Below are 12,066 nucleotides of genomic sequence, written 5' to 3'. Positions count from 1 at the left end.
CATGCACTGTTACAGACTAGGGACCGAATGGCTAGGAAGCAATTCTGCAGAAAAGGACCTAGGGGTTACAGTGGACGAGAAGCTGGATATGAGTTGACAGTGTGCCCTTGTTGCCAAGAATGCTAACGGCATTTTGGGCTGTATCTGTAGGGGCATTGCCAACTGGAGTACAGTGTCCAGTTTTGGGCCCCCACACTACAAGAAGGATGTGGAAAAATTGAAGAGAGTCCAGTGGAGGGCAACAAAAACGATTAGGGGCTGGAGAACACGTGTTATGAGGAGAGGCTGAGGGAACTGGGATTGTTTAGTCTGCAGAAGAGAAGAAAGAGGGGGGATTTGATAGCTGCTTTCAACTACCTAAAAGGGGGTTCCAAAGAGGATGGATCTAGACTGTTCTCAGTGGTAGCAGATGACAGAACAAGGAGTAATGGTCTTGAGTTGTATTGGGGGAGGTTTAGGTTGGATATTAGGAAAAACTTTTTCACTAGGAGGGTGGTGAAGTACTGGAATGGGTTACCTAGGGACGTGGTGGAATTTCCTTCCTTAGAGGTTTTTAGTCAGGCTTGACAAAGCCCCGGCTGGGATGATTTAGTTGAGGATTGGTCCTGCTTTAAGCTGGGGATTGGACTAGATGACCTCCTGAAGTCCCTTCCAACCCTGATATTCTATGATTCTATGAAATATTGATGAGTGAAGATTGCTTTTGTGAACACTGACTGCAGCATTAAACTGTTGGTTATGGCTCCATCATCAAGATAAAATGGCAATGTACACTGAAATTCTAGTCAAATCTTTCAGCACATTGAGGAGTACATGTTCTAAAGAGGCCAAGTATGGGAGCAGTTTAACTTATAAGTTAACTTAACAGCTACCACCAATTCTTTCTGATATACAAGTTAACCTGTATTTCCTTAAGGATAAAAGGAAAAGATAACATACCTGAAAAAATTCAGTTCTTTTGGAACTAGCTTACTTAGAAGTCAGTGCTTACTTCAAGTACATTTGAAGTGCATCACAAAGTATAGTAATCATGTTGAACAGCTTTGTGTTTTATTCATAACTATTACACAAGCTGCGGGTGTTATACATCCCCTCCCAAGTCTATACCTTTATTTGCTCTGATTCAGTTATCTGAATTTTAAAAATATGTATTTCCATAACCTACATATGTATTCTATAATTTGATCTTCAAAGTTCACCCCCAACAATGTCCTCTTCTATGGTCTTGTCAGTGGCAGCATTAGAGAAAAGCATACAGTCCTGTTACTGCTATACAGAAAAGGCATTTTAATGTAAGAGTACAGACCTCTAGAAATATTTAATTGCAAATGGGAGGAACTTTCCTTTCCTTCCCATCAGCATGAAGTAATGAATAGATCATTTCATCCTCAGTTCTTTATTTATGAAATATCACCACGACTGAGTTTGTCCCTAGAATACTTAAGATCTTGCAAGTGTTTAGGAGATTTATCAATTTTTTATTTGTCTTTAAACTTCATTTTAAATAATGTATTTAAAAACTTAAACTAATGTCCCTTTCTCTATTATTAAAATTTCACTGTTACAAAAGTAGTGCAAGACAGCCTTGTAAATGCACTGTTGTCAGCAACTCTAACAAGCTCAAGAAGTAGAAAACTTTTGGAGCCATGGAAGCAACCTCACAGTCCAGGTTGGAGAGTATCTCTACTGTAGGGCTGTTTACATATACACAATTGCTGTTTGATGCCAGAAGAGAATTTTCTGTGGGTGTCCAAAACAGGGCATTCAGTGTGAACAAATGTACTATAAAGTTTGTGGGAATTACACATTGTGCTGTTTTCTGAGGCTCTGTTTTTGTAGTAACAAAGGAGAAGAGAATACATGTTAGATACTGAGAATGTGTCACAGCAGTATTGCCTGCGTAAATGGAGAGTGGTTGGGTATACTTGTGATGGGGTGGACTAGGACCTGAGGCCCCTGCTGGAGGCCTTGCAGCCCTGCCACACTCCGCCCCAGAAAAGGGCAGTAGAAAGGGTCCTCCAAGCTGTGAAGAGTGGCGGTGTGGGACTTAGCCAATCAGAAGGGGCTACAGGCAGCAGCCAATCCTGGCCCAGCAGGCTGGTATAAAAAGAGCTGCAAAGCCAAAGTGAGTTCCATTCCTTGCTGGAGCTGGAGGAGCTAGGCGGCTGAGGGAGCTACAGGACATCAAATGGAGCAGGGCAGGCAGAGACTGTGGAGAACAAGAAGGAGCTCTAGGCTCGCTGCTAGGACTCAACCAGGACAAGGCCTTGAAGTAAGGGTGAAGATTGTACTAGGGAAGTGGCCCAGGGAATTGCAGAAGAGAGAGAGTTTATTTAAAAGGGACAAAGTTGATGGTGTTGTCTACAGGATCCCGGGGCTGGAATCTGGAGCAGTGGGTGGTCCTGGTGCCCCCCTTCCTGCACTAGCCACTGGGGAAGTGGCCTGGACTTTTGATGCACCCCAGAAAGCTGGGCCAAGAAAGGCCCAAAGAAGGCAAATACATTGCCACCAGGGAGGGAGCCCTGTGGGCACTGCTCTATTCCAGAGCAGGGACAATTTGAGAGATCCCAGAAGGGGCAGAGAGACTGTTCAAACCAGGGTACTGCAATAGGCCCTGCTGGACTGATTGAAGAGTGAGCCCAGGGATAGGGCTGCAGATAAAGGGACCTTACAGAGGGTGCCTAGATAGACCCCCTTATTGGACTTGTGCCCCCAGAAGGGGTTTGCTTTTTATTTCACGTACAGACTGTGGGACTTGGCCAGAGGGTGAGTTGCTGAAGACACACCAAAAGGCAGAGAGTCCAGGCATGCATGCTCTGCTAAGGGGGGTGCTTGAGAGAGGTGAGTGCCATCCCATTACAATCCTACAGAGGCAAGGAAAATGGTACAAGGGTGCAGTTAGGTATTTAGTCCACACTGATGGTGCAAGTCAGGAAAGTTACAAAATGTAAAGTGAATAGTACACACCTTTTGAATGCTGAACTGAGAAAGCTTTACATCGGCACCTTGTATATCTTTCTTTCAAAGTTTGTAAGTCGGTGTGTACAATTTCAGTGTGTATTCTAGGTTTTGTAGCTACTACTGGAAAGCTACGGGAGGGTGACGTCTGTATGTAGGTGGTAAGAAGTGATATGGGACAGAAATAAAAACTGATGTCAAACAAAGATGCTGCACAATATGTAAGTTTATGTAAACAACATTATGTTGATCCTATTTGTGTTTATGGGTGATGTATCTTGTCCCTTCATTCTACCTTAAATAGACAAAACAGTAAATTCAGCCAATGGCCACACTAGATAGGGTGAAGAGTGGCAGTTCCCAGAACCATTGTGCCAGCAGCACTGGGAGATCATACACAGCAGTTTTCACTGCTATGCCATTTTCCAGGATCAATCACGTACTCTCACTGTGCCAGTCCATTGCCCAGGAGATGGGGGAGTGGGCAGACATAGCCCCATTCTCATCACCCTCTCCCACTTTGGTTGAGTTTAATGCCACTCTCAGTACTAGGTTATTTTTGTGCTAGCAATACAAGGTTCATGGATTGTGCCTGAATGATGGCTATGTACAATCAATCCAAAACTGGCAACATTAACTTCTGTTGTCTCTTTGTAGAAAAAGTACAATATTGCATAGCAATATTTAGTAGAAAGCTTTGGGATCCTGAGATGAGAAGCACTATATAAACGCCAACAGCTATTGCAATTTTAATGAGGGGGAAACCAATTTAGTGGTGAGACCAAACTCGCACAATTAGTGAGTCAATAGCAAAAGTGGGAGGGGATGTGTGAAAAATGTGGCTTTAAGGATACAAGTTTTGCAGGGGTGGAGGGGATTAGATTTTCTTGGCAATATAGTTGTGGTTTTCATCATCAGAATAGCAACAATTAAAGAGGTAATATTTTGAGGCCTAAAGTGATATTGTCAAGAACATTTCAGTAAGGATATTATATTCTGCATTGGTCCCCATTAAGCTAATGGTACTGTGAAATAATTACCTATAATCTGACAGAGTGAGTGATTAAAGATATAAAAATACTAAACAGATTCCCAAGAGTAAAAGTTCTTGTGTAAAAAAGCAGCAGCATAAAAACCCAAATAAAATCATAAATAATATCTCAAACATTTGGTAATTTGCTCCTAGAAATTTAATTCACCATCACAAATGCCTTTGCAATAATTTATGATTTTACCAAATAATGCTATCAAACTGTTGTTTTCACTGATGGTAAAACTTACTCATTACCTATAATAACTACATACCAATGCATAATGTAGGACAAAAATATGTAAAGCATTGATCTCTAGCAATCAAAAATTAAAAAAAAAACAGCTTTATGACTTGTAAAAAACAAGTGCTATTTAGTGTTTGATTTAGGTTTAGGTACTGAAGGTCCTTTGCTATACAGAAAGAACAGACATTTTGGTTTAGTTCTCTTTTCTTATTATAAAAAAATCAACGGAACTAAAGGAGACCTCAGCTGTCCTTCTGGTACCAGATATATTGCTCCACACTTTCAGTGGTTGAAACAAATAATAAAAATAAATAGTTAAAGGCTGAAACATTTAGCTAAAGTCATTACTGTTAGGCCTTAGATATTACTTCCCCATGTAGTAAAATTTCTACCTTACTGGTTTTATTCTTTTTTTGTACTAAGTTACATCTGTAGATTGTTCAGCTGTTAGCACATGGCACAAGAAGCCAAGGGTTTCTATGAATTCAGGGTTTGGGTTTTTGTATGTACATGGACATAGCTACATTGTTAGAAGCCTCCAGTGTAGCTGTGTAGACCCACAGGTTTTATACCAGGGCATTTCCCTTTCTCCCAAAGAAAGGGAGAAAAACAGTAAGGAGGGAAAATGGCTTTTAGTTGGAATGCTCAGTCTCTGCACACATACAGGACAGAATATCCCCCTGACCCACTATAGATGTACTGATGCAACTTAGCCAATTTTCAAAAAAGCTTAAATCACATCAATGCAACACAGCCAGACTGGTATAGCTACATCAGTGTAAAAGTCACAGAAGCACAATAGTCCCTTCAATTCCACATCTTCCTAGCTAAACTACTCTAATTCTCCAATTTAATGGATTCTGATACCTGCAATCCCCATCACCATTTCACCATCTATGACTTGCTCCTCAAACCCTCCCCTTCTCTCTCTGCACAGTATCTCACTGATTTCTTCCAAGAGAAAACTGTCAAAATGACATGACCTTCCTCTTCCCTCCTACAATTCAGAGCTAATGCTGTATTTCATCTCTCTCTTCTTCTGCCATCAGCTCAAGCTCAACATGGCTAAAAGTGAACCCAATGTTTCCCCATGAGTTCTCCCCACTACCTTCTTTACCATCCAGCCCATCACTCAGGCCCATATTCTGGGAGTCATCTTCAATTGAAAACTCTTAAGGTTCTCACATTTAGGATTCAAACAAATCTTGCAGATTCTTTCTGCATAATATTTCTAAAATAAGGCCCTTCCAGTCTCTCCACAACTAAAATTCTAGCACACACTCATCTCATGTCATAATTACTGCAATATCTTGCTGCAAAAAATATTATCAGTTGCTTTGACCATATCACCCTCTCTTTGAATCCCTCCACTTTCTCTGTCACATCAAACATACACTACTTGTCTTCACTTTCAAGTCCCTTCATGGCCTATTCCATCTTATCTATCATCTCTCTTTCAGTATTGTGATGTCACCTCCCCCTCCTGTGGGCCCTTGATGCTAGCTTCCATTGCCTGATTGTTAAATATTCAAAACAAGCGCCTTCATGCTTTTTCACCCATGTTGTCTCATGCTTAGGGGACACTCCCATAAACATCCACAAATCTGCCTCATTGTCCTTTAAAACTCTCCTTGAAATTCTTCTTTGCTGTGATGCCTACAAAGTAACCAAACTTGATAACAATTAGGCCACTGGTGGGCTGAGACTAATCATGCTGTCCAGTATTGTCTAATTGTTTCCTTGTACCCCACATCTATTTCCATCTGTCTCTTGTCATCTATTTAGATTGTAAGCTCTTTGGGGCAGAGACCAGTATTTTGTACTGTGGCTCCTAGGTACTACAGTAATCGAAATAAATAATAGGTTAATGAGTAACCGTGAAATCCTACTTCATGGACTAAGTGGATTGGAAAAGGGAGTCTCTGGAAATGAAGAACCTTATATGATAGTTATACCCAACACCTCTTTCATCAGGTTATTATGGAGAGGTATTAGTACTGGGGGAAATTTCTTCCCTCAGGACACATAACAGAGCTTTCATTGGACTTCAGTCAATCCCATGTACAAATTCAAGGGCAACATTTGGCTTTCCAAGTCAAGTTTTTTCATTGCTTTGTTCTTTTTCTCTTTGATATGGTTAGTAGTGGATTCATCAAGTGATAGAGCCTTTGAAGATCGAAAAATTCCCAGTATTTTTTTAAGGACCATATAAATAAAGAGAGCTGTTTTTGCAGTTAGTTATTCTCAGTAAAGAGAGTTTTGTTGTTCTTTAAACATTAAGGACTAAACACCAAAGGGATGGATAATGGTATTAGTTTCAGGTGTGAAATGTGCATTTTTCTCCTGGTGACTCTGCCTCCATGTGAGACACTTTCCTTATGTTTGGAATATAAAACGATACTTCATCTTTCCTGAGTAAAAATATGTTCCTTTATAAAACCAACAAAGATAAAAGCCATAGAATCATGTCAAAGAGGTTAGAGATGGAAAAGTTTCATTAAGTCACTCAGTCAGACCTCCCTCTTCCCTTGGGAGTGCAGAATTCCTTCCTACAAAGGTTTAAAGATTCCCCCCTCCCCCACATTACATTCTTAATGTCTCAAGGAACAGGACTTTCATCCCTTGGAAGAGTATTCTTCACTTTAATAGATTTTACTGCTGTGAAGTGTTTCACAATATTAAGCATAAATTTCCTTTCATTTTATTCCACTGCTCACATTTATAACCTTTTCTACCGCTCTAAAAATTCCTCCCTCTTTGCTATACTTTAAAAAAGCTTGTAGAATTCCCCATCTGTTCTCACGTTACTGAGCTATACATACCTAGTTCCTTTTAATCTTTCCCTCTAAAATTAATCCTCCAGCTTCTTAACTGGATAACTGGAGCTCTAAACTCAATTCAATTATGTTAGTCCAAAATTATTACATTGTGCTATGCACAATCTTTGATCTGCTAAATACGATGATCTGAAAGGCAAGCATCTAAACTTTAGGCCATCTGTCATGCTCTTTGGCCCAAGCCAAATAGCTGGAAAAACAATCTGATGTCATTGGTAATCACCTTTCAAGCGAGGTCATTATCTTAGTAGGAATTGGGAATTTGTGTTCTGAATGAAATGGAAAGTGGATGTTTACTTTTTGTGACAATTTTCATGATGAAAAAATTTACCACCTGAATAAAGTATTAATCCTTAAAACTTTAGGCCAAGAACACCATCATCTGATAACTCTTGTGCTCAATTTGAAATAAAACGATGTGTGCCCAATTCTTCCTCTCCCCCTACCAACACTAATATTACACCTTTGTGCCATTGCAGCACTAATCAATCAAGTGCTTACAGAACAAGTACTTACTGTGAAAATAATGTTCTTGACCGAACAATGAATTTGAATACGTATTCCAGTGCTTTCAAAGTTCTTAGTATAGGCTCACATTGTTCCCCTCTACTGGAAGTATCCAAATAAGTCTTCAGAACCGTCATTAGTTTCCTGAATTAGGGATAATTTCAAAAAACACACTTTTAAAAAGAAATGCACTTCAGTAACTAGCTTTCTCTCAGTAAATTACTCAACATTCTTAATCTGCAGTTACATAGTACATCAAGACTCAAATTGCAGATATAAAATTAAACCAGATTAAATATTTTTACTACTGTACATGCCAATTGTAAGATTCCTGTAAATGTGATGAGACTGAATAGCAAATAACTGATTCTGAAATGAGATAAGTTTTGAGTATAGAAACTATCAGCACCAGAGCTGACAATCCTGGAAACTATGATTCAGCAGCATTCATTTTAGTGCCAGTGATCCGTGTACAAGGAATTTTAATCCTTTATATGCATTGTACTCTAGGTGACTTTTGCCTGCCATAAACATAATAAATTAGGAAGCACTAAATGTAGTCATGTGCTCTAAAACTATTAAACACTAGTGGCATGACTGCTCAAATAAAATATCTAATATAAGGTATGTATGATATTTACCTGTTTCCTCATTGCATGCCCTGAGGGGAATCCCTGCTGCACTACACATTACATGCTAACAAAATGTCAGGCAAGTGCAATTTTCTCCTGTTATCACTGCTGTCAAATTGATTCTTCCCATTTATTTAAATGGGAGCAGAATCAGGCCCTTAAGACTGAGGCCTGGTCTATGCTGAAAAGTTTATTGGTAGAGTTACATCCATCGGGGTGTGGGAAAAAAATCCTCAGTAGACACAGTTATGCTTATAGACATTTTGCATCATGAGCTTTCGTGGGTGAATACCCACTTCTTCGGATGCAAGTAGTGGAAATTTCCAGGGGCAGGTTTATCAACCTCAGCCTGGACCAATCTACACGGGAGGTCCACTTCCTAGACACTACGGTGCAAATAATCGATGGTCACATTAACACCACCCTATACCGAAAACCTACCGACCGCTATGCCTACCTTCATGCCTCCAGCTTCCATCCCGGGCACACCACAAGATCCATTGTCTACAGCCAAGCACTGAGGTACAACCGCATCTGCTCTAACCCCACAGACAGAGACCAACACCTACAAAATCTCCACCAAGCATTCTCAAATCTACAGTACCCGCACGTGGAAATAAGGAAACAGATGTGTACCCAGAAGCCTCCTACTGCAAGACAAACCCAAGAAAGAAACCAACAGGACTCCACTGGCCATCACATACAGTCCCCAGCTAAAACCCCTCCAGCGCATCACCAGGGAACTACAACCCATCCTGGACAATGATCCCACACTTTCACAGGCCTTGGGTGGCAGGCCAGTCCTCGCCCACAGACAACCTGCCAACCTGAAGCATATTCTCACCAGTAACTGCACACCGCACCATAGTAACTCTAACTCAGGAACCAATCCATGCAACAAACCTCGATGCCAACTCTGCCCACATATCTACACCAGTGACACCATCACAGGACCTAACCAGATCAGCCACAACATCACCAGTTCATTCACCTGCACGTCCACCAATGTAATATATGCCATCATATGCCAGCAATGACCCTCTGCTATGTACATCGGCCAAACTGGACAGTCTCTAAGGAAAAGGATAAATGGACACAAATCAGATATTAGGAATGGCAATATACAAAAACCTGTAGGAGAACACTTCAACCTCCCTGGCCACACAATAGCAGATCTTAAGGTGGCCATCCTGCAGCAAAAAAACTTCAGGACCAGACTTCAAAGAGAAACTGCTGAGCTCCAGTTCATCTGCAAATTTGACACCATCAGCTCAGGATTAAACAAAGACTGTGAATGGCTTGCCAACTACAGAACCAGTTTCTCCTCCCTTGGTTTTCACTCAACTGCTAGAACAGGGCCTCATCCTCCCTGACTGAACTAACCTCGTTATCTCTAGCTTGCTTCTTGCTTGCATATATAAACCTGCCCCTGGAAATTTCCACTACTTGCATCCGAAGAAGTGGGTATTCACCCACGAAAGCTCATGCTGCAAAACGTCTGTTAGTCTATAAGGTGCCACAGGATTCTTTGCTGCTTCTACAGAACCAGTCTAACATGGCTACCCCTCTGATACTTGACAGTTATGCTTATAAAACCCCCAGTATAGACACAGCTATATCAACAGAACAGAGCTTCTGTTGACATCGCTAACATTCAGGGAGGTTGTTCCTATGCCAACAGAGAAACCCCTTCTGTCAGTACAGGCTATGTTTACACTATGGGATTATGCCAACATAGTCTCCCAGATATAGAAATACCCTGAGTTTCTCAGTTTTGGTCATTACAGTTTCAGAAGTGTGCCATGTCAACCTTGATGGGACCCCTACCAATTCATTATTAGAGTTGGGTGGGAAACAGTTTCCCATTTCCAGAAACATTAGTTTGACCTCCCCCACACACACACATCTTAAACTGGGACAAATTCAAAATCTCAAATATTCATTAGCCAAAAAACTCTCCTGTTAGCTGCCTCTTCCCCACATTTTGGGTCAATTTAAACATTGTGTTTTGATGTTGACCTTTTTTCTTCTCTCCCCCCACTCCCCACCCCTCTTTTCTTTTTAACCATTCTCAGTCCAATTAAGCTTACCTTTCAAAATGTAAAGTTATTTCACATTGAAAAGCTGGAGTTTTTCCATTTCAAGAATGCCAAACCAAAACAGTCTATTTTGAAATTTTCTCTACATTTTTTCAAGTTTTCTCCTGTTTTGCAATCAGTTTTGGTTTTGACAAATTGGCGTTTTTTTGGCAAAAAACATTGAGTGACATTTGTGACAACTCCAGTTATAATAGGTTCTTTCATTACAATATCAAAATGCTGGGAACTTCCTATGAGCCAGTTTATGAAGCTCATAGATTTCTTGACTTCCTGCATCACAACTAAATTGACCCTTGTTGGTCAACTGTACCTACCTACCCCACTTCAACCCATTACATGCTAGTGAGTGGAGGTAGTGGTACCTGAGATTCTACATAGTGAGGAAAGTTCCATTGTTTATTGGGGACTATTTGGGATCCCTGCAAATGGAGGCTACCAAAGGAATGTGCTGAATTCATTACTTACTGCCACAACCACAACCATCCCAAGCAAGCTCTGCTGAATTTTGCAGCAATGATTATCTGGTTGCAGACGCCTCAGCACAGGGGAGGTTTATGCATTGCTGAACAGCTAACCACTGCCTTTTGAGGCTTTCCACAGCTAGAGGCTTCTGCCAGAGTTTGTACAAAACCGCTGTAATCAATCTGCTTCATACTGGACAAAACCCTGAATCCCTTAAGATTTTCTTCAGTCCTTATGCATATTTAGTCCTCTTTGAAATCCATAGGAGTTTGACCTGCAGGAGGACTAAACAAACTGAAAAGGGTCTCAATTTGGCCAACGTATTGTAGTATGTTATCAAGTCAAGACATCTAATGAGATTAAAGTTACTTGTTAACTTTCAAAAAATGACTGGGGGATTTTTAAAAAAAAAAGAGAGAGAAAAGAAAAGAATAAAACTTACTTGTAAGCCAAAGTTGCACTGAAGTGCTGTTGGATATAAGCCTCCAGAACAGTATTGAAATGTTGAAATTTCCTGTCTGCAATAAGTCCTATTATATAAATCTAAAGCGAGATTAATCAAATTAGTGTTTGCCATGCACACAACATTAAAATGGAAATATCAGGTTCCTGAAGTATTTAGCATTCTGAAACATTTATTTTTAAGAACTTACTTTGTGCATAGTTTGATGCACAGTTTCAGCAAATTTAGCTATTCACTCTGATGCTGGCAGATCAGGTGCCAGCTTTTGCCAAGGCTTTAGGCTTCAGCAGAGCTCTGACAAATTCATTGTTGGAAACCAGTCCAGCTCACCTGTGTTAGCATGGTTAAGATGGGTACTGGATTTATAACAATATTTTTAGACTTTATGAAATGCTTTTAAGTTGCTTCATGTATTAATTTCACTCTTCATGTCTGTATCCCAAGCTATAAGGTGATATGTAAGTTTTATTTTGTAACTGTAGAAGTGCTTTCTTTGACCCTGTGAACCCAATCAGAAGGAGTGGTCCACTGCCCATCAAGAAGGACTATCAGAACTAAGTAGGCCATTGTGGAACATCACAATACAAAGACTTAGTTAATGGCTCTCTCTGACCCACAAACGTGTGTTAGTGCAAGAAAGCCCCTACCATCAGCTTGAATGCTGGTGGGAGGAAATAGGACAGAAAAAATTTCTTCTTTTTTTGATGTTTGGGCTCAGACAGGGTCAGACACTAAACTGAAGCAGAGATCCCCATGGTTACTCTTGGTTTGCCCTGCAAGACATTTTGAATTGATAGATGTAGACATCTGTCACCTTTTGGAACCACAGAC

At 40.5% G+C, this 12,066-nt stretch overlaps 1 protein-coding gene across 6 annotated transcripts in view; it reads right to left on the bottom strand.

Annotated features, from left to right (window-relative positions):
• Positions 1–12,066, bottom strand: part of DOCK2 (dedicator of cytokinesis 2) — a 509,152-nt gene that overhangs the window by 395,403 nt on the left and 101,683 nt on the right. For all 6 annotated transcript variants that reach the window (XM_039483819.1, XM_039483820.1, XM_039483824.1 and 3 more), the window contains 2 exons: positions 11,215–11,315; positions 7,589–7,723 (listed from right to left, as the gene is read on the bottom strand). In XM_039483819.1, the coding sequence (XP_039339753.1) occupies positions 7,589–7,723; positions 11,215–11,315 (236 nt within the window). The remainder of the gene's footprint in view (positions 1–7,588; positions 7,724–11,214; positions 11,316–12,066) is intronic.

This window comes from Mauremys reevesii, linkage group 8, assembly GCF_016161935.1.
Source record: "Mauremys reevesii isolate NIE-2019 linkage group 8, ASM1616193v1, whole genome shotgun sequence".
NCBI lineage: Eukaryota > Metazoa > Chordata > Testudines > Geoemydidae > Mauremys > Mauremys reevesii.
The sequence above is the reverse complement of the archived record's forward strand: the minus strand, read 5'-3'. Positions and strand labels throughout refer to the sequence as shown.